Below are 25,860 nucleotides of genomic sequence, written 5' to 3'. Positions count from 1 at the left end.
TGGAAGGTGATTCCGGGATTAGCGCCACTGGATGTAGCAAGATTCGCCGAATATCTATTTGTGGGGTAGCTGCGAAGGGGAACAAGTATCTCTATGTTCTTCACTTTCACCAATTCGCAAGTCATGGAATAATTTGCAATATTGCTGTTCTTGACTCGTAATTACTATCCATACTCAACTTCGCAGAAGATCGAAAATCATAGTAGAATCGCTATTCTACCATCCAGCACTTCCAATCACCCTATCTCACGGTGTCTTACTCTCGCCAGATCCCATCGCTTGCCCAGGTCCACTTGCGTGCCTCAACTTCACACTCTCCTCCGTCTCCTGCAATAACGCATCCTCGTGACCGACCGGGTAGAATCGGTAACTCCTCGTCTCCGTGTTCTGCCAATCTCCATGAGTCTGACAATCATTCTCATCCAGATCCCCGGAAACATAATGTAGGAAATCACCGTGCGATACAACGACAATTTCCTGCTCGTCGCAGTCGCGTAGGAAGCGGCGAAGTTCAAGCGCGCGTGCTTTTAACGAATCACCGTCTGACGCCCACTTCCCCTTCTTCGTGTTAAAATCGGTGTAGACGTCTAAACACCTGTGAAAATTGCACACATCGCCGAATTCTTTCTGAAGGCGCTGCACGTCGCTTGGTGTGTTCGCAGGCAGGTCCGTGGCTTCTTGGGCTAAGGGTAGAGCTAGAATATTGCGTTTTCCAGACTGCAACCAAGGGTCCATGCTGATAAGTGCGGTCTGGATAGCGCGGCGAATAGGACTCGCGCAAACTAAGTCGATGCGATCAAAGTAAGGGAATGTTTGTGAAAGCTTTTTGCATTGTTCTTTGCCCTTTGGAGTGAGGTCTGGGTCGGGGATATTCTCATTGTGTTCCGAATTGTGGTAGCCTTCGGCATGACGGATGAAGTGCACTGCGCGAGGAGACATGTTGAAGTAGTGAAGGGATACGGGTATGGTATCGAAGGAAAGTATTCTTATTGAGAAGTTGAAGCTGATATAAAGTTCTGAAGAGGTGCATACTGGCAGTGTATACAGAAAGGGACTCAATATATATACCTACAGAAATATCGGTGGATGGATGCCACTGCTGGGTACGGGATACACACTTACTACCCTCGATATCGGCGGCTACTCACTAGCAAAAATCGAACCAAGATCGCGAAGCAAGAAGCATAACCATCGTCACAAACGACGTATACCACTTGTTAGGTACAGAGGAGAATGCCATGCCGGCACCAACCATCAGAAGTCTAGAAGGTAAGGTGCGTATACGGCACAAACACCTTCGGAAAAGCTCCTGAGGTTTTGTTTGGCCATGAGCCAGCTTTCGAGTGAGCTTCTCGTAAGTACTAGTCTGTCTTCTAGAAGACTATGCGCCCAGCCATCGAATCTCGGTGCTCTTAGCCTTTGACAAGTCTCCGCTTGGACACGCTTGCTTAAATGCTTCGGCCCTGGACGCTGCTTGAATCCCTACCAGACCAATGTGAACACCCTGACTACGCGCGGTCGCCGGCTGTTATTCGCTCATATACTAGTTCGCTGCATGCACAGTGACATCTGAAGCCAACTCCCCGTCAGGAACGATGCGAGCAGCACGGGTAATCGGCACTCCAAAGAGGCTATGCAACGCTTAACGCTGGAATTTGCAGAAGTCGAAAGACGTCGCGTGGATATTTTGCGGGCCCTCTCAATCGTTCTTGCAGGATGTACCGAAGAAAGTAGAGGTGAAGCGACCGACACATCCGCTCTATTCGATGTTTGCATGCGATGGGGGTGACGTCACCACGCGTGAACTAGTAATTTGCAGGCTTCCCCACACACTAAGGGCATCATTATCGAATCTGTATCGAGTCGGGGTGCAGCACTACGCACGGCTTTACAGATTTATCATAGTCGAGTGTTCCAAAAGACGGCTAACACGGCATTGCGCACGGCACTGTATCTTTCTGGTGACGATAGCATCACGCGTCGCGCTATCCTGCGCCAAAGAGTTTGTCATTTTTGCTTGGTTGGTAAACTTTAAACAAATGCGGTGCTTCGTACGATTTCAGTCCAGCATTTGTAGGTGGCAGACCATATCGTGTCAATTCGAGCGTGACATCTAGTAATCTATTGCGCCAGAAAGAGTGTTCTAAGACTGCACCGAGGGCGGATGTGCGGCATCTCACAAGAAGACTTCTAGATTGAACTCCAGCGTACTCACGGGATATCTGTACATTTGTCAGTTTCTGATTCAGTACCGTTTTGAATGAACTTACGGCAATTCGAACTTCTGAAGCACACTCGGGTGCAAGATACCAAAGACACCAATGGTGTGGTTCTTACCACCAAGGTTCAGCTTGATAGCGGCCGAGTGTCCAGCAAGGAAAGTTGGATCTATGACGAATCAGTAAACCTATACGTATTCTGAATACTGAGAGCGTGCACTTACCATCAACCTCTTCTATCCAGTAACCCTGTAGTTGTTCGTTCTTGAGGCCGTCTTCCCGCGTAAGGAACGCCGACCGGAGCATAAGCATCAGTCTGTCCAGCAGACCGTGTACTTGTTCGAAGCCGCTTGTCTTGCCCATGAAAGCTGCAGCGAAGTGTCGCTCGTTCCTGCTCTTTCTCTCCTGCTCCAAATCGACAAGACCAATATCGCTGACCTCGAAGATCTTCATGGGTACCGAATGGTGCTTGTTGGAGTTGATTGTCTTGAGGAGACCTGGTAGTAACGATGTTCGGACGAGCTGATACTCCGCGGTCTTGGGGTTTGCAAGCTTGACTGCCGTCTTGCCGTCATCTTTCCGATTTAGCCACTCAAAGTTCTCTTCATGTGAGCAGAGGATAAGAGGCATGACTTCGGTCCATCCTGAGGATGCAGACTCTATCCGAACTATGTCACCGAGCTTGTTGATCGGCAATGGCGCTGAGACCGCAGCAGTTTTGTTAGGGTACACCCGCGGCAATTTGTTGAACCCGTAGGCGATCGCGTAATCCTCCATGATATCGGCTTGATGGAGGATATCTGCCCGAGTGATTGGGACAGAAACATCAAGGATGTTCTTGTCAGACTGAGATGGTGAAACATCATGACCCATTTTCGACAGAAGTTCCGAGATCTCCTCGGGAGACTTGTTTAGACCAGTGACCTGGTTCAAATAGTCGACCTCAACCTGCATTTGCCGTGGTGAGAGATCCGGCGACTCTCTTGACTCTCCATTGTGGGGTGAGTTGATCTTGATAGGTTCGATCGACTCAGCGTAACCAGCGAACATGGCGACAAGCATATGGTTGACAATCTCGACCTTGGTCTTGTCTGTCGCAGTGATTTCGATGAAGACGTTCTTCGTGTCGAGTGTGATCTTGCTATGATTGCTGTTGATGATAGGTGGTAACGAGAGGACAGTGCGGTTTGCGTCGTAGATTACAGGGTATACTGGCGAGTCGCGAATAATGTGCAGGAAACGTCCGAGGTGCTTGTCTTTCTGCTCAAGGTCAGAAACACAGATTGTAGAAACAGAAGATAACTACTAACCTCATAAAACTCCATAAGTTCCTTTGCGTTCATCTCTTTGTCTTGGTTAAGAGGCGTGAACTTGATCTGCTCTGGTGGTAGCGCTTCGTACGAGAAAGGGCCCTTGATTGCTATGTTTCGTTAGACATCGCCGCAAAATAAACATGCAGGACCACCTACTGTCTAGATCGTGCGTTCCAATGGATACCAGCGTCCTTTGACGCGCCAGGTTGGAATGTAACTTGTCTTGTAACGCGATGAAGGACTCGTATCGTTCTTTCGTGAAGGTGATGCCTCGTAGTATGACACCAGAGCAGAGCTCTCGTATTTGCTTTGTCTGTATGACATATCATCAGCGCAACTGCTCTACTTCCATGCAGACAACTGTCATACCTCGGGCTTGATTTCCAACACCTCAAGCTCTCCTCCTTTGGGCGCAGTGACGGTCCACTTGGGCAACTTCTGTTTTCCAAGGAAGACTTTAAGATTCATTGCAATACCCTCGAAACACAGCATATCATATCGGTTCGCAGGGATCTCGATCTTGAGTTGTGGTGGTTGCGCCTGATCTTCTGGCTTGGTGCTCAGGCTGGTGTCCTCGTCCAACTCGATACCGAATTCGAAACATAGGTCGTCGAACTCCTGGTAGGTGTACTCCTTGCCTAGCTCCTTGAAAAGAGCCGCCTTATCTACTCCAATCGTCGGCATTTTGGCAGATTGTTTGGTCTGCAGGAGACTTTGGCGCGATTCTCGTGTGCGATGGTGGGGTATTTGGAGGGGTAGGTTGGGAGTAAGGAGCAATTCTCAGGCGGTTGGCGTGGTCGCAGTAGTCGCACGCGGGGATCTACTCGATAGAAGAGCGCGTTGAAGGTCCGTCACTTTCTCAATCGACTGGCGGACTAGATGATGTAGCGGCGTAAATTATTTGATATGACTCCAAGCCTCGCGGGCTTGGAGCAATCGGAGCTGTGTCGGACCGGTTCTTGCGCTAAGCCTCATGGAGCATCCACTCACTAGGGATAAGAATGAAGTCGATGCAAACATAGAGGATTAATTCTTGTGGAAAGACGGTTTCCTATTCAGCCGAGTAGAATTTGTTGTTTAAAAAAAAGTCCTTCATCACGTCCTCATAAATCGGGTCGTGCCTCAGTCTGTACATTTAGGTTCTTTGAAGATTTGGTTCTCAACATTCAGTCGTACATAGATCACATTTCCGCAAAAGGTTGCTGTATGCAACATGAGCCGCTCAGACGCCGTCAATGCCTATGGTCTCCACACAGCGCTTATCGAACTCGCGCCCTAATCCTTGCTTCACCAAGATATTCTCCAAGCTTTATGATAATTGCAGTCCGTGCTACAAGTCCAGAGTTTTGTTCCCACGTACGGTTGTTTTCCGTGCAGGCAATCTTGGTATGATGCCCAGCATGCGACCAAGTGTGTTGATTGAAGGTACAAGTTGAGCCGTTCGAAGCTCATGAAAGACTGTGAATGTTGCAACACAATGTGACGCCAACGTCAACAGCAAGATAATCGCGAGTCGTAACAGTGTTCGCAATCGGATGCAAGCGCGCTTAGTCTTTCCAATCCCAAACTTGTTTAAGGAAATGTGCCATGTTGACTTTCTTGGATTTCATCTCGACCATCCATGGATGTTCGAGCATCCGCCAGGGCGTGGCTCTTCGAGGACAGTCCTTCTCAAGACTGGAAATTGTTAGCAGAAGTCCAACTCTATACAAGAAATCTACATACCAGCATTCAATGAAGTATTTGAAGTTCTCTGTCCACTTGATGCCATTCTCAGGCTCGTCTTTCAGCTTAGGAATGGGTTGCCGAACGATGTAGGTGAGTAGGTCAATCAACCCAGCGCGGGGGTTCATCTCAGTTCCGTCGGCCGGGAAAGGGAAGCGATGCTGCGCAACTTCTAGCAGAGTCACACCTAAGCTCCACACATCACTAGTGATGGTATAGCTTTGCCCAGTGATGCGCTCGGGTGCCATGTAGTATGACGTTCCAATGAATGTGTTGGCGTCTCCTTTGGTTCCGAACTCTCCGGACACACCAAAATCACACAGCTTCACCTGGCCGTTCCGGCATAGTAAAATGTTGCTGGGCTTGATATCCCGGTGGATGATGCGATGAGAGTGGAGGTACGTGAGTCCATTAAGCACGCCCTCAGCGACCTTGCCAAGCACTTTCTCGCCAGTCCGGCCTCCTAGCTTCTTGACCTCGCGGTATACCGCATCGAGTGATCCGCCTTCGCAGAACTCCATAGCAATACTAATAGTCCCTGTACTGTCGTCCATGAATGCACCGTAGTAGCGACAAATGTGGTCGCTAGCACAGTTCTTGTTAAAAGAAAGCTCTCGTACGATTTGCTTCTTGACATCGGGGTCAGGATTCGTTGTAATGATCTGAAGGGATTAGTCAAATAGAAGCTGGAAAACATGATGATGCATACCTTCAGGGCAAATGTTGTTTTTCCGCCTTTCAGTATGCATTTCGTGACTGCGCCACCAGCACCTTCGCCCAAGCTGCCTTTTTCCTCGATCATTCCTCGTGCGCTCGCTGCTCTCCACGCAGCATCGTCTAGATCGTCCACCTCTAATGGTCGACCTTTCTCTGCGGCCATGGCGTCCAAGTCTGGTAGTGGCTGGCTGCTGTTTGCCCGCTCCATTGAAGGCGCGCCCTCACTTCCTCCCTGTGATATCGCCGAGATGGGATCTGTAGCTTTCTGTAGCCCAGGAAAACCTAGCGCTGCGTGGTATGATGATGCTGATCCATTCGCTTGTACTTCGCCGAAGCTGCCTGATCTTGAGTGTGCGCTCGCATCGCTCGAGCCTGATGCTGAGAGACCCGGCCCTATGTGGAGGGGCGGCAAGGCCCGCGGGTTCCTCCCCTCGTGTGGTGCGTTATTGCTGCCCATGGGAGTTACTACGCTTAGCTTCGGCATCTGGCGGGGCTGTGGTGCGTTCAGTGTGGGTATTCCGTCGCTCGCGCCATTGGTAACAGGGCGTGCGTTCGGGGACGGTGGTATGGACAGACCAAGCTGTGGCGGTCCTCTCCTCCCTGGCCGCGCGCCGGGGATGGGTGGTCGCAGGAGGGGCGCAGGCGACGACATGTTTTGCTGTGGTTGAGGCGAAGGCCCGTTGTTGAACGACTGCATCTACGAGGTTTCCTGTCACAGACTCTCAACCAACGCTGGCTCCGGAGATAACGAGGGGATGTGGGTGGTGTTGAGGTTGCACTTTGGTCGTCTTGGGTCCCAACAGAGTGGGTCGCTGCCGTAAGCCGACGTGTGCTGACCGTCTTTTGCACGGGTGACGTCTTGAGGGGAGATGTGCCAGGAGGTGAGGTGTGGTGAAGTATGAGGCCGCTCGGGTTTAGGCAGGAGTGACGTTGGGCCACGAGTCACAGGCAGGTGCGGCTCGACAGGCGGCAGGCGCGACTGGGAAGTGCGGGTAGGGCTTTGTCAGGAGACGGCTCTCGAGGGGCTAGAAGGCAGCTCTCCCAAGACTAGGCGGGTGACGGGGGGGCTGCCAGGAGTGACAAAGACAGCGGGTCTTTGGGGTTTCAAGACTCGAGCGTGCTGGAGGGGCTCAAGACGGTGGTGGAGAGCAACTAGGCGCGTGCGCGCAAGGCTTGCCGAGAAGGGGACTAGGCCGATGTCCAGCGGTTGCAAAGAGCCTCTCCAACCTTCATTTGACGCGTGGACTAATAACAAGGAAATACCGACGCGCAGCCAATAAAGGATGAAACGGCTCCAAACAACATTCGGTAGTGGCGAGTGCGCGCAGACGACCATCAGTGTGTTGCGGCGTGGATGATGATCCTATTTGCGAGTACCTTTGGGTCTGCAACATGCCACGAGACAAGATGCAAGCCGTGTTGTTGAGTGTTTCCGCAAGCGCTGAGGTTGCTCTTCTTATGAATGGCCCCTAGCTCTGTTTCATCTTCTACGCGTAGTGTCGAGGGTCATTATTCGGGCGTCTGAGTCGATCGCTTGTTGGTGACTGCGTCTACATTGCCGCCAGTACCTCTCGACTGACGTTGGCCCGCATACGAGTGCATTCCCGACTACAGCTGATGCTCTCCCGAATCAATAGTCTATCGAGTCTACGGCAACTGCCTTAGGGCTTACTATGGAGATCAGGGCGACGTGTGGGCTCGAATACATTCTTCGACTACACATTCTTGTGCGCACGCGAGAGAAAGACCTAGGGTTGACCCCTCTATCCAATTGAACATGTCCATGGCGCTTGAAGATGCATCTTGGCTGACGTTGGACCCCTCCTGCTGGCTCGATAAACTACGAGAGACATGCAAACAGAGCTAGATACACCTACGACCGCCACCAACATCTTCGTGTACATCGTGGATTGTACCAAGCGTGCGTAACCCAACACATCCCACCTGCGCATCGACCTGGCTCGTCACCCCGGATCCCATCACCATCTCCTGTCTTGACAAGCGCTGCACCCCGTCTTCGGAACGCTGCCATCTCAACACGGGTGCCGGCGCTTGTGTTGGCTATCGCCGCCAATGGGGCTATCCGCGGGTGCATGAAGTTTAGTGGGGCCAAACGGAGCAACCAGCAGAGCCCCGCTGCATGAGGAGCTATCAATAGTAACACCACCATTCGACTAAACATACTTTGAACCCATCATAATCACCAAGCTGCTCCCCTCAAGTTAGTGGGCTGCGCAAGAAGTAAGAATAGGTTTTCCAATATCCTAAAGAAAGGGGATGATGCATGTCGAGCAGATGCAGCGCGCATTGTACGATCTATTGCCGGATTTCCTTCCGATCGCGAGTGCTCGAGCACATCTGCGGCAGCTGAAGAACTACGCAAGGTATTCACCGATGGAACGAATCCACACGTTTAAGCAAAACAAACCAAAGACTGTACAGCATTCATCTACCATGTTCGCTTTAATGTAAGCACAATCCTCCGCAATGACTCAATTCTGCAATTTGTGCACATTATGTCAACGCAACAAAGTGCTTGTGGAGATCTATGCTCACAAGCGGTGGTGACATGTTCAGCTCTTGTAAGAACAAGCTCAGTGGTAGCAAGTTCACGATTGCGCAGCTACATCTGACAACGTTTGTCACATTGCCAGACATCCTGCCATTTAACGTCAACTTGAGTGATGAGCAACTTCCAATCCAACCCGAGACAAAGACAATATTCACTGGTGAATTTGACTCGGATAGTCAAATGACCAATTTACTTACCTGCTATACTGCGATCAGCTCTTCCATATACGAGAGGTGTGCTGCAGCTTTAGACACTCAAAGATAAGTCATACAATGTCCGTCTTTAAAAATGAATCTTCGAGCGAACATCAGGATGATACAACGCAATTCTCATCGTTGCCACAACTGATCTGCAATATACTTTGGTCCTTCCAACAGGTCTGTGCAGCCGTCTATCGGGTTTTGCTCTATCACTCACCCTTAGCGCATAGCCTACTTCAAAGGTATAGCTCTGAATTCATTCATCCATTCACTCACCTAATGTTGAAGGTTCTCTTAGACACAAACACGATAAACTCAGGGTCATAGCGCAGTTCTTTCCCTCGTACCAGCTAACAATCACTCTCTGAGAAAGTTCCTCCTGGAGATCTATAAAGCCTCCCAAATCACTCATTTTGAGAGATGTACATTATAATCAACTCTGGATACATCTACACATCAACTCTGAAACTATATTGGATAATCCAAGACACTACAATAATGTCTACCGCTTCTCGCAATACCAACACTAACCGACCCGTGAAGGGTAAAAGTTCCCAGCGTCGCAATGCCGCCAAGACAAGTAACTTTGTCGACTCCCTTTCCCCAGCCGGCCAAATTAACAGAGTCCTCGGAGACCTAGAGAATCTAAACGGCGGGTACCATCTCCGCAACTGGTCAGCCTCCGCTCGTAAAGAACTATATCCACACATCACCATCAAAGTGGAAGTACTTGACCCCAACGGCAAAGAGGTGGAGGTCAGTGTCCCCAAGCTAGCTTTCTTTGCTGCTTCACCAGCGTTCCGTCAGCATATAAGCGATTATGCAGAAGCCAAATTGATTAGGTGCAATCACAAAGACGTCACATTGGAGTCGATGCGTGCCATCTCGAAGTGGCTGCGGAAGATCTGTACTGATAAGGAATACACTGACCTTCCCATACCCAACAACCTCCAGAAGGGTCTAGAGCTTCACCTTACAGCGCGTACCTTAGGTATGGCTCAATATACTCAGCAGGTCATCGAACGTTACATTGGTGGTCTTGTTTGTCGTACTGTGGAAGTCAACGAATTAGTCACCGTTGCTGAGCTGACATGCAAGGACGCGGTCGTAGATCCCATTCTGGAGGCATTGGCCAACCACGTGGCGTACCTTTGTCGGTACCATCTGGTTAGTAAGGAGCAGGAAGACCAGTACGTCGCTATGCTTACCGGAGAGAAGTGTGGAAAGCTGGTCAAGGTCATGGATGACAAGAAAATTCGGGCTGTTGCAGAGAATGGGTGGGAAGCGGTTTACCGTCGTCCATTGGCTGAGATTTAGGAACTGCCCTCGCTATTGGCGCTCCTGAACGAGATCAGATGCTTTCAGACAAGTGCGTTACTGACGAAGATGATTCGATTATGGTAAATGCATGTACACATTAAGCTATTCAGACCTTGTTCAACCAAATCAGCTTACTTTGATAATCCCCCATGGGCCACTGAATATTGAGTCCACCATTCATGTATGTAGCCCCACTGTATGTAGCATTGTCCAAGTCATTGTAATATCTCGCCTTAGGATCCAAGCCTTGCAGTCTCAGTGGAGGCGCAGCCGGTTTGATCATATATAGTTGCTGGAACGCAAACACTACACTCTGGCTTGCGTCTGCACTGACGAATTGCACACCTGGCCAATTACTGACATCCGGGTGGGCGAGGCGATAAAAGTCACCAGAAATAACTACTGGATTTACGGCTTTAGCTTGCGCCATGATGGACGGTACGGCGGAAGCTTCCTCTGGTGAGAGCTCCCCGGGGTTTAGTTCGAGACCGAAGGAGCCGCACATCATCGCTACATGGCCGCGGTACTCGATGCTGATGTTGCGGTGGGTGAGACCGTTCGGAATAGCGGAGACGTGGCACCCCATCGCCGAAGGTGGGTAGACAAGTGATGTACCCATTTGAATGGTGAGACGGTTTGATGCATCCGTGTTATCGGAAGTCCAGTGCTGCGGCCAGTAGTGGAGCAGACCTGGGTCGAAGCGGCCTCCACCGGATGCGCAGCCTTCCCAAAGTACGTTGGGGTAGCTTGTTGTGAGGTTGTCAATCACGCGGTATAAACCGAGGATATAAGTGTAGTCGTCAGATGGACGGGCAAGCTCATGCATGCCGCGGTTGTTGTCCCATTTCACGTATTGGATGTTCGCAGAATCGAGAATTCGAGAGACGGAGCTGATGATGAACTCTTGTACTTCGGGCAATCCCACGTTCAGTGCTAGTTGGTTTCGGGTCAGCGATCTCTCGTGCTTTCCCGCGTGCAAGACCCAATCGGGATGCTCATGGTAAAGTGTCGAGTTGGGATTGACCATTTCTGGTTCTACCCACTAAATATAGAGGTATAGTGTCAGTGTATGTCTCAAATTTAGTTCGCATAGCACAGAGACACTCACAATACCGAACTGTAGAGGTGTTGATGATGCGTTCAACACTGTAAAGTTGTTGACCTGCTCCACGTATGGGCCAAGACCATCAGGGAATTTAGCCGGATTTGGCGTCCAGTCGCCCAGACCGAGAGAGTCGTTGTTACGTGGATACTCTACGCCGAACCACCCATCGTCCATCACGAAGAGCTCAATTCCTAGCTCTTCAGCCTCGCCGGCAAGGTTAACCAGAGAAGTCTCGTTGATATCAAAGCTCAATCCTTCCCAAGAGTTGAGTAGAATTGGCCTGGTTTGATCCGTGAACTTGGAACGGGAGAGATGGTTGCGATATAGGTCGTGAAACGAGTGCGATACGCCACCAACACCTTGAGAAGAGTATACACCAACAGCTTCAGGAGACTGGAACATCTCCCCTGGAGCCACACGAATACTGGCGTGAAGCGGGTTGAGGCCCATAAGCACACGTACGTAGCCATTAGAGAAACGCTGGGCTGTAGCCTCGAAGCTGCCGCTCCAAACCAAACTGAATCCCCACGCCTCTCCGGTAGATTCAGTGGTAGTTGGCGAGACCAAGGCGAAGAAGGGGTTGTGAAGATGCGACGCATACCCTGCCGTGCTTCGGAATCTGCCCTTTATTAATCACACTGTAGCAATACTTGAGGACATCGACTTACGAAGTCTCGCCATAGTCAATCTTTCTCTTCACAGTCTGGAATTCATGTGACCAATCACCATGCGGCTCAATCATCTCCAGATCCAGATTAGGAAAGTCGGTGCTGAAGCTCGAGGCTCTCTCGATGACGATATCGGCAGTACCGTTGTTTGCAATGCTAAAACTTCTCGCAATAGCATTGTACTTGGGGAAGATCGAGTACGACAAAGCCGCCGAAACATCAGAAACGTTGTCGTACATATGTACGGTGATGGTCGTTACATCGCCAGCTTCACCGTAGGTGGCGGGTAGTCCTGGTAGCGAAGGCTTTCCCTGGGTGATCTCGTGAGATTGGTAACGGAACGCGGATACCGTGTCCCCATCAGCATGTTCGATGTGAATCGCTGGTAGTTGGAAGTCGCCACGACCACTGTCAGGAAACTCGCGACGATCGTTGGATATCCCAGCATGCCATCCGTAGGGGAGGATGAAGGCCGGTGGTGTAAAGTCGTCGGTCGGTCCTCCAAAATGATCCGAGATGAGGTCTCCCGACTCGGTATCTACATGGAAGAGGTATGACATGCCATCAGCGGTCAAGGTGAAGTTTGTCCCAGTCGCTGAAATAGCTGCCTCACGTCAGCAGCCGCCTCTGTCGGATCCGAAACCCATTCCATACCATCTTGACCAACCACGGCGCTGGCCAAAAGGCTCAACGCGCAAACACCCTTCATGCCAAACATTGCGAGATTTCGCAGTTGAGCAATACGTCGCGGAAATCCGCTAAGGTACCTCCATTAAGTACTTGTCTCAACAACCAATGCCGCATGGTTAGCTTAACATCGGGATGCAATGGCTTGATCATCGTGAGGGGAAGTGGGGAAAGTCTGGGGTCACAGACAAACTCTTTCACGATGCGACTCTACGGAGAATCAAGTGATTGGGTGAAGCGGGCGGAACTGGGCGGATAGGATACCATTTAGAGATGGGCGCGGTGTAACTCTGGGTCGATGCGAGGTTTAGCCGCGGTAGATGTGGTCAACGGTCTTGTCAAAGGCTGCAGCTGCCATCTCACACCGGGTACACTAGCCCTGTGTTGCCCGGAACACAACATGCCTGTCACTAGAAAACCGTTGGTGTAGCTCCGAGATTGTAGAGGGAGCGGCACGGAGGGATTCCCGGAATACCTAGTGTTAGCGACAACGGCAAGGGATTTGCCTTTGGTATCATTCTGAAATCATACCATCTTTTGCTCGAAAATGACGTCTATGACCTAATGAGCCTGTTGTCGAACACAGGATGAAGTGGTAATATATGCCATTAAACAATACTATACTCATTATGTTTTTGCTCAAGCGCTTGACTCGTCAACTCACCAACTCGCCATGCAGTCTATGTCGTCGCCGCTCTCGGCTTGTTTTGCGATCGCCGCCATGCGATCTGCAAGATGAATGCCCACCGCCACTCCTGCAGTTCGCTACTACACAGTAAATTTTTCATACACCAGGCATACCCAACCACGCTCTAACCTGGAAAACGCCTCTTGGGAGGAAGTAGACAGTCCACAGCGCTGCGAATGCGACTAGCAGGCCCGTGAACTTCTCAAACCAAGTATGAAAGTAGGCAGCTGTCATGAGAAGCATCCACCACATCAGCGCCGCGACACCGAGCGCGAACTTGACGCCACGCGCGGTAGCTTCACCCTCAGACTTCACCAGCTCTTTCTCCACTGCAACACTTGCAACCTTGCCATCTGGCAAAGTGATCAACCTTCCGTCTCTCAGCCCTTCTACACGCGTCAACGCAGGCAGGAATTCCAACCACAGAAGCGATGAGCCAAGAATAAGCAAGAAGACATGTCCAGAGATGTCATGACCACCCTTCCAAGTTCCACCAACTGCCTTACACGTCGCAGCCGTGATATATTCTCTTGTGTTGCTCATTTCTTCCCTCGCCTCGGGATCTCTTATTATTTCGCATTGACCTCCAGTGAACCTGAAGCCGCGATCGATCAACGGCGGTCCAAAGAACCACTGTGTCATGAAGCACCACCAAGTCGTCACAACACCATATCGCATGACCGCTCGGATGCGCCTCGCACTCGCACCCTGACCGAAACCAGGATGGAAGGTAACAAAGACAGCAAATGCTAGTGTAGTCCAGAACCATCCTTGTTTGACAAAGTATACATTGAAGATGTTCTTTTTCTGCGCAAAGTATGAGGGCGCAAATTCGGTAGGGTGAGACTGTAGGGTTGCGGAATAGGGCGCGGCTCGATTGGAAGGCGAAATTATGCTAAAGACGCTACCGAGGAGGAGTGTCAATGGGTAGATGGCGATGAGTTGTGCTTCGAGGCGCGTAGGGAGGAAGGGGGAGCGACGCGCCGATGAGGTCGGTGGGCGGATGGTACCGCCGGGCATGCCCGCTGTGAGAGGTACACCGTTGTCTGTGTCGCTGTCTGGTTTACGACGCGTTGCCATGGTTGTAGGGGAGATGGGTGATGTGCTCGGTTGAGCTGGAGGTTGCTGTTTTAACTCCTGTAGGTAAGGAAACTGCAGTCCAATGGACAAAGTGGCTTTCAACCACAGCGCAAAAATACGAGCTATCAAATTCGATTGTGTGAGAAGAAGGACGTCTGCCGTCCGTACTGTAGAGATTGTAGGAAGTGGGCAGCTGCTGTGAAGCGAGATGGAGAACAATGACGTTATGTTCGGCCACAGCTGTGGCGCAGAACGCTAACTGTATCTGGCCTGCCACATAACCTCTTCGAAATGATATTGCCAGCTGTCAACAACACATTGGCCGCTCAAGTGAAGATAGCTCTCGATCGCGTATTCAAACTACTGCCCAATCTTTCTAGAAGTCCGGTGCTTGCGCTTCATTGAAGCTTCATAGAATTATCATACCATATCGACAATAAGGTTTTGTACGAGATTGTTGGCGCATGCCGACAAACCTTCGGCACCGCTTTAAGTATGGCAAGAGGTGTCTTGTAGTACTTTTTGTATATCTCATGACTGATAAGGCTTTCAGACAACTTCTTGACAGTCCCGGCAATTCCTAGTCAATATCGCGGCGCCTAGCGAGCACCTCACACATCTGCGCAATAGGTAAATGGGATTGCTGTAGACCTCTGGCTTGAGACCTGACTTCTTAATTCAGGACCTTGTCAGCGAGCTCAAGCCTATCCACCCTCGTGATACGCGGGATACACTAGCAACGTTTCAGACAAGGGACCGTAGCCAGTTGTCACCCTAATGGGTCATGGAAGTCCTGCCTTGCAAAACTACCAGTACCAGAGAAACTATGGTTCAAGGAATCATGTATTCCCATTTCTATCAAGGGATTTGTATGCAAGAAAGTACGAGCGAGTCGGAGAAGAGCTCAGCCCACTATTGACAAGGGCACAGAAAGACAATGCCGATGGCAAGCTTCTGGGTTTTAGTGTGAGCGAATTGCAATAGTCGGACCATTAAATTCACTCGTTGCTTCTGATCTGTATGGTCACTCACTTTTCATTCTTCCTTCATATGATACCAATGACGATATGAAGTCCAGCACCACGATTCACTGTAGCCTGGAAGTAGTCAGCACTCTTGCGTCCCAGATGACCATCGCTCTCACACGATGATACGAGCAGACTTTCGAATGTTATTGAACAAAGGGCAGGTAGATTGTTGGTGAGTCAAGAAACAACAAGGTGAAGTCGTCTTTGAGGGGCAAAGTATTGTTTGACTCAATTACTCTTGCCTTCACTTAACATGTACAAAGATCAAAATTCGCGATCATTATCAATATTGTTTTGGTTTATCTGTTTTCGAGGGCTCATACGTTTCTTTCCCGTAGTGTCATTTTCTCTCCAACAGAAACCCTAATAGATACCTTCCTTATACTACAAATGGCTGGTTCACCTGATAAGAAAAACGACCATCCGCCAGCAGAGCCTTCTAATCGTGGATACCGTCCCCTGAGACATCTAGACGAATCGCTCTTTCCAAACAATAACGGAGATTTCGCCTCTTCATTTATGCAGCCACGTGGATCGGTCAACCGACTACACAATCTATGTAACTAAGAATATCTCCATCTGTAGACTCCGAACTGAGTTTAGCGGATAGCTCCAGCGGCGGACCCACCCTCGTGGGAAGACCCGGATCAGGCTTGGCGTTATGCAGACGGTAGGGTCTGGACTGGCGAGGCTTTCGTGGTTCCTCGTCATGCTCAGCCAGATACCAAGGCAGACAGGAACAATACTCGGACTTTGGGAGGCTTCCCAGCCGCGGCATTCTCTCGAGACCACAGGCAGACCCAGGCACTAGGAGGATCACTTGACTTGGGTGGCCTTGGCTTTAGTGGACCAGCACAAGATCTAGGAGTCTATTTAGATCGTGGCGCAGGTAAACGATGACCTGAAATCTGTTGTTAGTCTTCCGGCTAACCCACCATCTTACAGACTCTTCCTCTCAGAATCTTGTTGGCCTATCCAGTCGCGCTTCACAAGCCTCTACTGCACATCCCCGCGACATGGTGAAAGACACCCCATCTACTAACAAAAGCCAATTCATTTTCACCGGTTGGAATGACGACGCGAAGCGGCAGTTGTTCATGTGGAAGGTGAAGCGCAAAAAAGGGTACGCATTCTTCCTGCATCTTTTCCCTGGTGAGACCGTGGAGTCACTACACGAGGCTTTCCAGCAATATAGAGACGATGGAGAGCGTCTCTACAACGGCTAAGACGTGCCGGCACGAGTAGGCTTGGTTGGGGTGGTATTGAAGTATGCGAATCTATCTAGGCGGAGAAAGCGCAGTGGAAAGGTTGTAGCCATCTACCTTACCGAGGTCATATTAGCTTGCCGCACATATTGGATAAGGAACACATGTTGAAGCTGATTAAGCCGTAGCATGAGAGGCAAGTCCAAAAAATGATAACGTATCATGTAATCTCATACTCACATAAAATGTGGCACGGCCCCAACCAATACAGCATCACTTCGATCCGTGAGAGCGTCATGGTTGTTCGGTGCAGACAACAACGGAACGTCATGATGTGACATGCTGACATGAATTGTGAGCCTAAGAGCTTCCGCAAGAACAGTCGACCCCGAGAATCTCGTCGCATAGGCTTAGTCATTGTCGCTAGCGTGTCAATTTCGCGTGGTTTCCCAGCCCGCACTCGACGGGATAGCCACGTCCCGCTCATCAATTTCATCGCCAATTCGTTCCATTTCAGATCGATATTGTGTATTGTTGTTCGTGTTCCCTCTCCACTCGCGTACATTTGTCGCCACTTAAAGGTCGTCGTGACCTTGGAACATGTGCTTCCGATCATGTCCTGACAAGAGCAAACCTACTGTCACCAAACAGGTCTTTCAATGCGCTCAGCAACACCTTAAGTTTTCTTTAACAGAAGAATCGTACGACCTGTAGACTCTGTTTCAACACAGAACCGGTATACTCAAACCGCAATTCGTGTCTCGATTCAAATTCGTTCTTGGCTTTCCTAGCATCACAAAATTACCATCCAGAAGCTTAGCCATGACTTGTCTTTCTTACTTGATTCTTCCAAGACGGCTTTACGAGGGCCGAATGGTTAGAACACGACCATCAGGGCCCAGACGGGAGCTGCGACGCTTTTGCGACATGAGCGACCCCAACATCCTAGCGAGTGGTCGACCATGCCGCGCATTGGCGTTTGACACAGTGCTCCGACCACTTACGATTGCCAAGCTGACCTGTAAACGTTGTGGATGCGTTCCATTATGCAGGTTCCGGCAATGCCAATGTACGCACTAGACGGTGGCTCGGGTAAGCATATGTTGCTGAGACTCATGGGCTTGGAAAAGACTTATCTACAGTACAGATCTCCAACTGACCTTTGATAAGCTTTCTGGTAACATCCTCAATTCGTTTTGGTTTTCTGTTAACTTTGCTGCCGGACAGCTATTCTCTTTACACACCCTTTTTCCAGAGTATCTAATCAGCCAACATGAAGCTCTCTCTCGAACTGACTCTCGGTCTTCTGGTCATATCGTGCGTAGATGCTTTCGTCGTTCCTCCCCGCACACTATGGGCAGTAAGTATATCCAAATTCGACACTACCTTGGCATCGTTCGATATTTGGTCTGTAGCATATGCTTATCCGTGTGATAGACGAAATCAGCTCTTGTTTCCCGCTCGTACCGAGCGCACCCCATTAGACGCGACGCAGACTTTCAGAGTCTAGACTCGTTGACCAACGGGGGAAGCCGCCGTCGCGAAGCTCAAAAACAAGGAGGTGGAGGAGGTGGTCTCACGATTGGAGGACTCACTCTGGGTGGCCCAGGTGGCGGAATTACTGGCGACGGTCTTAAGCTCGGCGGAAACCAGAAGGGAAACAGTACAGCGACGACTGAAGAGGCACCCAAGTCTTCAGCAACAAAAGGCGAAAAGCCCGCTACTGCCGAGGAGGGAAACTCCGCTGCTGAAGCGCAGAAGCCTGCTGCCACGGAAGAGCAAGAGCCAGCAAAATCTGAGGCCGGCGCTGGCGCTGGTACAGAAAACCAGCCTGGCCGCGCCGAAGGAGAGGCAGCGAAGAAGGAAGCCGAGAAGGAAGCTCAAGAGGCAACGGGAGAAAAGTCAAATGGTGTCAAGGCTACTGAAGAATCTGAAAGGTTCTCTGAAGAGTCTGGTATCACTCTCGGCCAGGATGGCAACGCAGACAATCTAGGCGGAAATCTAGGCATTACAGAAGGTTCGGATGGCAGTAAGTCTATTGGTGGATCTAATGGTATCAATGTTGCCGCCAACGGAGAAGCGACCCTGGCAGGTAATGAGTAAGTATGAGCCACCATAAGTGTACGACCTGATGCCAGCCGTTGCTGTCGCCATCGTTTTACTTGTATTTCTCATGGCCGTATACACAACGAACACATCGCTAGAGTCCCCCATAATCTGTATTACCTATTCTATTACTGTCGGCTTCTCATCGCCAAAAGATGATGTTGTGTGCATCAGCCGTCATCGGATCGCGTGTTATAGAATGTATCAAAGCTCTTTGCCAACTCTCATGGATCTACTTCTTGTACTCCAAATATAGCAGATAGCATTGTTCTTTTCTTCGTCCTATATCTTGTTTCCCAGGTAAGCAATCTTCCAAATACCTCCTCAATTTCGACATCTCTGCTGACAGCTTTCTCATACCTAGGTACTGTCTCACAGCATGTGGCCCGTGACAGAGCTACCAGCAACGCTCAGGTGGCCTCGCAACCCTCACTTTCCTCGTTCACCATTTTCTAGTCCTGCAAATATTATGCCTGCCCCAGGCTCTTGCACGCCTTCCTTCTCGGCGGAAGCGTTCTGCCAAGCACCATAGACTCTGCTACACAGATCAAGTAGGAGCGACTCCCAGCTAGCCAGCACACACACACCACCCACAATCGCGTCAAATTAATCAGTTACTCGGGGGAAAATGGCATACGCGCACTCTGATGACGATGATACCTACGCCGGGATGCATCCGAGTCGACAGCAGCGATATCAGATGCTATCTAGCAGCACGGTCGCATCAGAAGACAACGCCTCCGACAGCGATGAAGAGAGGGACCTGTTTAGATTGAGATTTAAACTGAGTGTTGCAGACCGCAAGAACAGCGATCTAGAAGTCGAAGTCCAGCGCCTGCAGAGTGAAATTGATACGGTCAAGGCTCTGAACCAGAATCTCGAGCAGGAAAAGGCTACCCACACCACCACGACGTCGGAAGCTGAGGCGCTGCGGGCACAGATGGAAGTGCTCGAAGCCGCTCTGGAACACAAGGATGTCGAACTGGCTGATATTACTGGTGCGGCGCAAGGAATATCGCACTCGTGCGCTCGACCACAGAACTCCTATGATCGCCTCATTGTGAAGCTTGCCGCGGTTCGCGGGGATGTTCATGTTGCAGAACAAGAATTGGATGAAGCAACATCTCAATCGAGCGATAACACTGCAAGCCAAGGACGGATCGCTGATCTGCAGCGAAAGCTGGCGGTCGAGGAAGATAAGGTCGCAAGGCTTACCAAAGCAAACAAACTGCTTACCGAACAGCGCTCAGCGAGCGAAGCAGATGCAGAGTTTTTTAGGGCACGGCTCTCCAACCTCGAAGCTGAGGTGCAGGAGTCTCGCGTGAGCAACTCAAGGACTCAAAGGGATCCGAAAAGGTACGTAACGATTGATGATCTTAGGTTTCGCGACAGACCAACCACGCTTGATTTCTTTAGTGTGACATCATCATCTTATGTTCTGAGAATGCAGCGGGTTACTCCCAGCACCTCCGTTACCCATCCATCTTCCTCCTCTCCATTGAGTATCTCACTCACACCGTTGTAGACTTCTTTCAGGCTGTTCGCAGGCCCAGGTGGGTGTGAACATCCAGACTCCCAGACATGCGACATCCCAAGACCGCCCTGAGATTGAGATTGAGGTGCCGGAGAATGAGATTGAAATCTTGAAAGACAAACTCAACGAGCTCAGGTGGAACGCTCTCGACAATGTCATCGACCTCGATATGGCCAACAGAGCATTTCGTGCCTTCGATTGCGACCACATCAATACTAGGAATCTTCCCGACGGAAGAAACTCTTCGCGTCTACCTAACGCAGGATGGGTTGCGTCGAGCATCTTCAAGGATTGGAAGGAAGACGAGCAGTTCGTCAAGGTCTATAGTAAACGCCGACAGAATGTGATCAACCACCACAAGGCTCATGGGCGCATCCAGGAAGGAAAAGGTGCGAAGTTCTGGCTTCTTAGGGATGAGTTTAACTATGTGGACGAGAAGCGTGGTCTGGATGTAGTCTACAAGTGAGATGGCGATGAAAACGGGGAAGGGGGAATGTGCTACTGCCGATACCATACTGTGGTGCAGGCGCGACGGCAAAGATGTTGTTAGGGCTCAGAGATATATATGGTCACTTACGCAAGGCATGTTAGAGACCTTGACACGACGGAGATAGTTAACCACTGCTCGACGTCGTATACATGAAAGACCCTTTCAAGCAGAGCAAGATGGCAAATCAACCCACCATTTCCAATTCCATCATCCCCCAAAATGCTCCTCAACATGATGTGCAACAGCTGCCTCATCTCCCTCAAAATCTTCACACACCGGACATATCGCAACCTGAGGCTTCCTCAACTCTCCACTCCCAGTTCCCTGATATCTCCGATCCGCCTCTTCCAGCGCAGCAAATATTCCCACATCCGCAGGCTGTCTCCTCCTCCTCTCATCATAAAGATACTCATCCTCATCCCTAATATCCCTCTCTATTCTCCCACCAACCATCCTCCCCGGTCTCCTCTCTACACCATTTCCCCCACCTTCACCATCCCTACCCAGCCCCGCACCAGCGTCACCAACAACAGCCTCACCCTGCGTTCCTTCGCTCTCGGAGACAAGTTTCTGTACCCTACCAACCCTTCCATCCCTTAACCTTACTTTCACACCCCGGGGATGATCGCCACGCGTTAGCAAGTCTGCTACAATACCGCGGACTTGGTGTCCGGTGGGCTGGTCTTGTTTGAGGATGATGGAAACAGCTGTACCGGGGTTGAGAGAAGCGAAGGATGGGACGGGAGGATAGTCTGGGTCCGATCTGAAGTTCGGTCCACCACGGCCCCTGCCTCTACCTCGACCTCGACCTCGTCCTCGTCCTCGTCCCCGGTAATCTGAGACATGGAAGTTGGCCTCGGAATTGTAGATGGAGGATGGCGTAGAGTCACCGCGGTCCCGCGGTGTGTGGGCGCCTCGTGATAGTCCTGACGTGGGTGTTTGGCGGTTTGGACGGCCGCGTCTGGAAGGTTGCATTGTAGACATTCAATCGTACGGTTACGTGGCACGATCTGTAGAGGGTGGAGAGAGTGTAGAGGCGCCTCTCAGAAGGTCCTTGTCTTCTAAAGAATGCTCGAGTAGCTATTACTGGTGGTGCAGTCTGAATAGACTTTATGCTCCCTTTGAACGTTGTCAAAACCACTTGCGAAAACCTAACGTACCAAACAAGGAGTAAGTTTTCCCAGCTCAGGGTTTATACGAAGTGGTGCTATTGTTGGAATGATACTCGTGAGAAAAACCTTCGATGGGGTTACTACTAATTGAGGTAGAAAGAATAAGAATTAAGGTCTCGGGCACTATGGAAATCAAGGTCATGCGAAATGCTACTGGACGGTTTTCACAAGACCTTAGTGTGTATGACGTCATTGGCTCCTTTTGCACACGATTCGGTACGATTTCTGCTGCAAATGTCACGACATGAACGATCCACCACAACGGCTATTGTACACGAACACCATTGCGACTCGTCCTTGTGTCGGGAGGCCATCTCTGTCTGTACGTCACGAGCACGAAGACAATCCCTTGGTCGTTAACTTTTTTTAAAAAAAAATTCGCATTACACTACTAATTCCAACACGTCACATACGGCAGACATTTCTTAGAGGTGGGTTTCATGCACAAAATAGTAATGAGAGACGCCAGGCAATGCTAAATCCCTCGGGAGCCAACGTGAAAATCAATGCTTCGCATCCCACCCAAATACAGGAGAGCGATCCGAACGACCGTCTATGCATCTACTGCTCGCGCGTCTCCTGTATCCAACGCCAGTGAATGAAATCTGTCGGAAGTGTTCTGCCAAGGGTATACACACGAATCAAAGAGAGGATGCTGTTTTTGAACCGGAGCGTCGTCGTGGGGGTTGTGTGGGTATAAATGAGGCGCTTAGAAGGGGAAGCCACCGGGTGGTCCTCCTCTTCGACCACCGCTGGGCATACCACCCATACCACCGAATGGACTGCCGCCACCGCCGCTGCTGAAGTGGAAACCACCTCCTCCGCCACGGCCGCCTCCCATGCCTCCACCCATGCCACCGAACATTTGCATGACTGTGCCTTTTGTTAGCTGTGAATGTTTTCTCACAGTGGTTATTGTACTTACGGATCTCTGGGTCAATGCCACCACCCATGCCACCCATGCCTCCACCCATACCGCCCCCACCGAACATGTCGTTGGGGTCTACAAGATCAGCGCCGGAGTCGTACCGTTCACGTTTCTGTGGGTCGCTCAGAGTCTCGTGTGCTTCTTGGATCTCCTTGAACCTGTCTGCAGCATCCGCGTCGTCAGGGTTCTTGTCTGGGTGATGTACGATGGCCAGCTTTCGGTATGCTTTCTTGATTTGTTGCTCTGTGGCATCCTTCTCGATACCGAGAATCTTGTAGTAGTCTTTCCTCTTGCTCTTCTTGAGCTCCATCTCGGCATCGCGGATTTCCTTGGCGATTCCAGGTTCCGACGGGTTCTCTTCCTGGATGGCCTTGAGATCACGCACAGCCTCCTCCCAGTTGCCGTTCTCGCCCAAGGCTTTTGCCCGGGTCTTCCGTGCCTTTGTGTAGCTTGGGTCGAGTTCCAGCGCCTTCTCGCAGTCGGCAATGGCTTGCTTCCAGCTCTTTTGCCGGCTGTGGCAAAGGGCTCGGTTCTGAAGGATCTTGGAGTTTGTGCCCTTGTTCGAGGGATCGACTTCTAGCGCCTGGGTGTAGGTGTCGATGGCTTCTTGGAACCTGCCAGACTTAAAGGCAGCGTTACCTTCCGACTTCATGCGGTCCAGTTTTTGAACCATGCGAAGGTACTTCACAGCAGCCTTGAAGTCAGGGTCGCAGGCAAGCGCTTGTCTGAAATGTTGGACAGCCTTGTCGTTCTCGCCCTGGGCGTATAGGATGCGACCGCGAAGCACGAGAGCATCCGGGTCCTGGTTGTTATACCGTAGCAGCGACATGGCAACGTTCTGTGCCTCCCCAAGCGCATTGGCATTGCCCATGCGCAGGTGTGCCTCTCCCCGCATAAGCTGCCACTTTCGGGGCTTGTCTACACCAGCACCGAGGCCCTTCTCAGCCTCGTTAAGAGCGTAGATGACCATGGAGCCCGAGCCCTCGTTCCGTGCAGTGTCCTCGGCCATGCGGAGGTGCTTTTGCATTGTCAAGGCAGGCTGCTTGTCTTTGGCCGTGGCATTGATGGAGTCGTATACTTGCACAGCCTCGTCTGGCCGTCCCAGACTGGTGTATACTCTGCCTAACCGCAGCAGGATCTTCATGTTGTTGGGGTCCAGCTCGTCGGCCATCTTGCAGTCCTCCATGGCCTCGTAGAACTTGTTGGCGGAAATGTAGGCGGCGGCCCGGTTCGAGTAGTAGGTGGCATTCTTGGGGTCGGCCTCGATAGCTGCGGATTGGTTAGCCCGAAGCTCTCCTTGGTGTGTTGTGTAGTGCAAAGCTGCGGCTAGTGCATGGCAAGTATGACTACGCACCTTTGGAGTATTCCTCGATGGCGCGTGGGTAATCCTTGATCTTGAAGAATTTGTTGCCAGCAGCCTTGTACTCCTCGGCGTCTATGGTCGGGGGCTCAGCAGGCGGGGTGGCAGCCTCGGGGGTGGCAGCGTAGTTTGCTGTGGGCGGCGGCGGGCTCTTTGTGTATCTGTGGGGAGGAGGAGCGGGCCCGTCTGGGGCGCCGTTGGCGCCATTCGTCTTTGGGGCGTCTGCTACCGGGCTCGAGGGTGCGGGCGAGGACGAGTGTTCCCGGTCGACGTCCATTGGCTGGGGTGTGGGCTGGTCCATGGCGGACATTTGCGAGGACAGGCGTTGGCGTTCCTCAGGCGGCAGATTTAGCGGGTGTGAGTCGCGGTCGTACTTGGAGGAACGCTTGGACGAGTACGAGCTCGAACGGCGGCTGGAGGAGCGTTCCCGGTCTTTCACCTTGGAGTGGGTGTGCTTGTCAGGCGAGGCAGGAGGGGTGCCCGCGGTAGCCTGGGGTGAAGGTCGGGGGGCAAGGTTGGGGATATCTCTGGTCTTGGACGACTTCTTTGAGGATGCGAAGAAGGAGGGAAGAACCATGGGGGCGAGCTGCGGAAGGATAGCGGCCTGGATGGTGTCACTAGAAATTTAGTCTGGCTGCAGCGACTGTTGGTTGAGATCCAGGGCGGATAAAAATTAAGCTGGGATTTTGGTCCTAAAAACGATGCTAGAATGTTCCATATCAGCGAGGTTAAGCCCGCTAGCACGTCTGCCACAAGGGCAAGCCGCAGCGGACGTGCATCGGAAGGCTGGGGCTGATAATCGCCTACACGCCGCGACGCCAATCACCTGCATGAGCGTAGGCGTGCATTTACTGGCCGCTGTCACTTCGCTCGTGCTGCAGACGCTCTGCAATTGCCTATGTCGTTTCACCCTCACTCTACAGCTATACCTTGCGTGGCGTCTGACTCGCCCAGTTCGCGAAGAGAGGTTGGGAGCCGCAGCGTCAACAGAGAACAACAACACCTTGCATGGAGGATGCGCGAAACTCTGCCCACTCCCAACGCTCGCCGTCACATGTCGGTCGATGCGTTGGTTTATCGACGGCCAGCCTGCTTCTTTGTGTGCCAATGTAAAACGCTCTCTGGGTCTGCGGGTCCATGTTTACATGTCCGAAGACGACAAGCAACAACACCGAGGATAACTCCTACCAGGCAAGCGCTTATCTTATGACTCGTCATTGCGGAGAGAAACATTTGGGGACTGCGCGATCGGCTGGATGTTCCCAAACAGGTAACTCGAGATGGTCGTGACCAATCAGAGGAGACTGTGGCCAACGATTGTCGAAACGTTGATTCTTCAATCGACTCCATGTCGTCCATGCTAATGTAAACACATCCCTAGAATTCTTCGAGTTTGGACAGAATACCGTCCGCGTGCGTCGCCAGCTGACCACCTTACTCCTCCAAGACGGCCCCGCTCCATCTCACCACATGCACTAGCCTGGCGATCCTGGAGCTCTCTCACTGCACTCCTCATCGTCTGGTTCCACAAAGTCTCAGCCCATGCCACGTAGATACTTGTGTAGAGTATTCAACCCAACTTGACGTCCCAGTCACACTACCGCCGCTCTCTGTCTACCCACCAGTGCCCCTCGCCTCCGTCATCCCGCTCCGATACGCACGTGCCACCAGTTACCGGCATAGCGGCGTCACCTCCAGGCCAGATCCAAGGCTTCATTCCACATCCTAAGATAGTAATCGCGC

The 25,860-nt window shown here is 51.2% G+C and overlaps 13 protein-coding genes across 13 annotated transcripts; 5 read left to right on the top strand and 8 right to left on the bottom strand.

Annotated features, from left to right (window-relative positions):
• Positions 1–102: 102 nt before the first annotated feature.
• Positions 103–1,352, bottom strand: CC77DRAFT_693815 (phosphoglycerate mutase-like protein). Its single transcript, XM_018532778.1, has one exon. The coding sequence runs from the start codon at positions 937–939 to the stop codon at positions 247–249; it is 693 nt and encodes a 230-aa protein (XP_018388520.1). The 5' UTR covers positions 940–1,352; the 3' UTR covers positions 103–246.
• Positions 1,353–2,176: 824 nt separating this feature from the next.
• CC77DRAFT_1029172 (phenylalanyl-tRNA synthetase beta chain) lies at positions 2,177–4,216 on the bottom strand (the record flags this gene model as incomplete). The annotated part of the gene is made up of 6 exons (XM_018526497.1): positions 2,177–2,222; positions 2,271–2,388; positions 2,444–3,479; positions 3,530–3,639; positions 3,689–3,845; positions 3,902–4,216. The coding sequence occupies 6 exons, from the start codon at positions 4,214–4,216 to the stop codon at positions 2,177–2,179; spliced, it is 1,782 nt and encodes a 593-aa protein (XP_018388519.1).
• Positions 4,217–5,079: 863 nt separating this feature from the next.
• On the bottom strand, positions 5,080–6,626 carry CC77DRAFT_929814 (Pkinase-domain-containing protein; the record flags this gene model as incomplete). Its single annotated transcript, XM_018534127.1, has 3 exons — positions 5,080–5,209; positions 5,258–5,919; positions 5,967–6,626. 3 exons carry the CDS (start codon positions 6,624–6,626, stop codon positions 5,080–5,082), a joined length of 1,452 nt encoding a protein of 483 aa, XP_018388518.1.
• Positions 6,627–9,231: 2,605 nt separating this feature from the next.
• Positions 9,232–10,063, top strand: CC77DRAFT_1048058 (hypothetical protein; the record flags this gene model as incomplete). Its single annotated transcript, XM_018527510.1, has 1 exon — positions 9,232–10,063. Exon 1 carries the CDS (start codon positions 9,245–9,247, stop codon positions 10,061–10,063), a length of 819 nt encoding a protein of 272 aa, XP_018388517.1. The 5' UTR covers positions 9,232–9,244.
• A 69-nt stretch (positions 10,064–10,132) lies between these two features.
• CC77DRAFT_693878 (alpha-galactosidase) lies at positions 10,133–12,883 on the bottom strand. Its single transcript, XM_018532779.1, has 4 exons — positions 12,494–12,883; positions 11,840–12,434; positions 11,175–11,790; positions 10,133–11,108 (listed from the first exon to the last, which is right to left on the bottom strand). Exons 1-4 carry the CDS (start codon positions 12,555–12,557, stop codon positions 10,173–10,175), a joined length of 2,211 nt encoding a protein of 736 aa, XP_018388516.1. The 5' UTR covers positions 12,558–12,883; the 3' UTR covers positions 10,133–10,172.
• Positions 12,884–13,114: 231 nt separating this feature from the next.
• Positions 13,115–14,457, bottom strand: CC77DRAFT_1017927 (hypothetical protein). Its single transcript, XM_018524503.1, has one exon. It carries the CDS (start codon positions 14,292–14,294, stop codon positions 13,311–13,313), a length of 984 nt encoding a protein of 327 aa, XP_018388515.1. The 5' UTR covers positions 14,295–14,457; the 3' UTR covers positions 13,115–13,310.
• A 1,255-nt stretch (positions 14,458–15,712) lies between these two features.
• CC77DRAFT_1048056 (hypothetical protein) lies at positions 15,713–16,728 on the top strand (the record flags this gene model as incomplete). The annotated part of the gene is made up of 3 exons (XM_018527509.1): positions 15,713–15,881; positions 15,933–16,211; positions 16,268–16,728. 3 exons carry the CDS (start codon positions 15,713–15,715, stop codon positions 16,546–16,548), a joined length of 729 nt encoding a protein of 242 aa, XP_018388514.1. The 3' UTR covers positions 16,549–16,728.
• A 1,072-nt stretch (positions 16,729–17,800) lies between these two features.
• Positions 17,801–18,630, top strand: CC77DRAFT_1058825 (hypothetical protein; the record flags this gene model as incomplete). The annotated part of the gene is made up of 2 exons (XM_018528168.1): positions 17,801–17,887; positions 17,965–18,630. The coding sequence occupies 2 exons, from the start codon at positions 17,801–17,803 to the stop codon at positions 18,628–18,630; spliced, it is 753 nt and encodes a 250-aa protein (XP_018388513.1).
• A 381-nt stretch (positions 18,631–19,011) lies between these two features.
• CC77DRAFT_1048054 (hypothetical protein) lies at positions 19,012–20,239 on the top strand (the record flags this gene model as incomplete). Its single annotated transcript, XM_018527508.1, has 2 exons — positions 19,012–19,989; positions 20,170–20,239. The coding sequence occupies exons 1-2, from the start codon at positions 19,262–19,264 to the stop codon at positions 20,237–20,239; spliced, it is 798 nt and encodes a 265-aa protein (XP_018388512.1). The 5' UTR covers positions 19,012–19,261.
• Positions 20,240–20,550: 311 nt separating this feature from the next.
• CC77DRAFT_693581 (hypothetical protein) lies at positions 20,551–21,741 on the bottom strand. Its single transcript, XM_018532777.1, has 3 exons — positions 21,192–21,741; positions 20,851–21,065; positions 20,551–20,573 (listed from the first exon to the last, which is right to left on the bottom strand). The coding sequence occupies exons 1-2, from the start codon at positions 21,639–21,641 to the stop codon at positions 20,865–20,867; spliced, it is 651 nt and encodes a 216-aa protein (XP_018388511.1). The 5' UTR covers positions 21,642–21,741; the 3' UTR covers positions 20,551–20,573; positions 20,851–20,864.
• On the bottom strand, positions 21,742–22,066 carry CC77DRAFT_693559 (hypothetical protein). The gene has a single exon (XM_018532776.1). The coding sequence runs from the start codon at positions 22,020–22,022 to the stop codon at positions 21,843–21,845; it is 180 nt and encodes a 59-aa protein (XP_018388510.1). The 5' UTR covers positions 22,023–22,066; the 3' UTR covers positions 21,742–21,842.
• Positions 22,067–22,190: 124 nt separating this feature from the next.
• Positions 22,191–24,971, bottom strand: CC77DRAFT_1017922 (TPR-like protein). The gene is made up of 3 exons (XM_018524502.1): positions 24,112–24,971; positions 22,755–24,026; positions 22,191–22,702 (listed from the first exon to the last, which is right to left on the bottom strand). The coding sequence occupies exons 1-3, from the start codon at positions 24,692–24,694 to the stop codon at positions 22,539–22,541; spliced, it is 2,019 nt and encodes a 672-aa protein (XP_018388509.1). The 5' UTR covers positions 24,695–24,971; the 3' UTR covers positions 22,191–22,538.
• CC77DRAFT_693519 (hypothetical protein) lies at positions 24,560–25,816 on the top strand. Its single transcript, XM_018532775.1, has 3 exons — positions 24,560–25,226; positions 25,309–25,387; positions 25,499–25,816. The coding sequence occupies exons 1-3, from the start codon at positions 24,819–24,821 to the stop codon at positions 25,594–25,596; spliced, it is 585 nt and encodes a 194-aa protein (XP_018388508.1). The 5' UTR covers positions 24,560–24,818; the 3' UTR covers positions 25,597–25,816.
• The last annotated feature ends 44 nt before the right edge of the window (positions 25,817–25,860 follow it).

The sequence above is a fragment of the Alternaria alternata genome, assembly GCF_001642055.1.
Source record: "Alternaria alternata strain SRC1lrK2f unplaced genomic scaffold CC77scaffold_5, whole genome shotgun sequence".
Taxonomy (NCBI): domain Eukaryota; kingdom Fungi; phylum Ascomycota; class Dothideomycetes; order Pleosporales; family Pleosporaceae; genus Alternaria; species Alternaria alternata.
This window is presented reverse-complemented; position numbering and strand designations above follow the sequence as displayed.

Excerpts from the sequence above, each read along its gene's own strand:
- CC77DRAFT_693815 (XM_018532778.1), bottom strand. The coding sequence starts at position 939 with ATGTCTCCTCGCGCAGTGCACTTCATCCGTCATGCCGAAGGCTACCAC.
- CC77DRAFT_693878 (XM_018532779.1), bottom strand. The coding sequence starts at position 12,557 with ATGTTTGGCATGAAGGGTGTTTGCGCGTTGAGCCTTTTGGCCAGCGCC. Across the intron at positions 11,791-11,839 it reads ATTGACTATGGCGAGACTTC|ATTCCGAAGCACGGCAGGGT; the intron begins GTAAGTCGATGT and ends AATAAAGGGCAG. Across the intron at positions 11,109-11,174 it reads CACCTCTACAGTTCGGTATT|TGGGTAGAACCAGAAATGGT; the intron begins GTGAGTGTCTCT and ends CTCTATATTTAG.
- CC77DRAFT_1017927 (XM_018524503.1), bottom strand. The coding sequence starts at position 14,294 with ATGGCAACGCGTCGTAAACCAGACAGCGACACAGACAACGGTGTACCT.
- CC77DRAFT_693581 (XM_018532777.1), bottom strand. The coding sequence starts at position 21,641 with ATGTCTACAATGCAACCTTCCAGACGCGGCCGTCCAAACCGCCAAACA. Across the intron at positions 21,066-21,191 it reads GCGAAGGAACGCAGGGTGAG|TATCTTTATGATGAGAGGAG; the intron begins GCTGTTGTTGGT and ends GATGAGGATGAG.
- CC77DRAFT_693559 (XM_018532776.1), bottom strand. The coding sequence starts at position 22,022 with ATGACGTCATACACACTAAGGTCTTGTGAAAACCGTCCAGTAGCATTT.
- CC77DRAFT_1017922 (XM_018524502.1), bottom strand. The coding sequence starts at position 24,694 with ATGGTTCTTCCCTCCTTCTTCGCATCCTCAAAGAAGTCGTCCAAGACC. Across the intron at positions 24,027-24,111 it reads CATCGAGGAATACTCCAAAG|CTATCGAGGCCGACCCCAAG; the intron begins GTGCGTAGTCAT and ends ACCAATCCGCAG. Across the intron at positions 22,703-22,754 it reads TGGCATTGACCCAGAGATCC|TCATGCAAATGTTCGGTGGC; the intron begins GTAAGTACAATA and ends CAAAAGGCACAG.
- CC77DRAFT_693519 (XM_018532775.1), top strand. The coding sequence starts at position 24,819 with ATGCTAGAATGTTCCATATCAGCGAGGTTAAGCCCGCTAGCACGTCTG. Across the intron at positions 25,227-25,308 it reads CTGCTTCTTTGTGTGCCAAT|GCAAGCGCTTATCTTATGAC; the intron begins GTAAAACGCTCT and ends AACTCCTACCAG. Across the intron at positions 25,388-25,498 it reads GGCTGGATGTTCCCAAACAG|AATTCTTCGAGTTTGGACAG; the intron begins GTAACTCGAGAT and ends ACACATCCCTAG.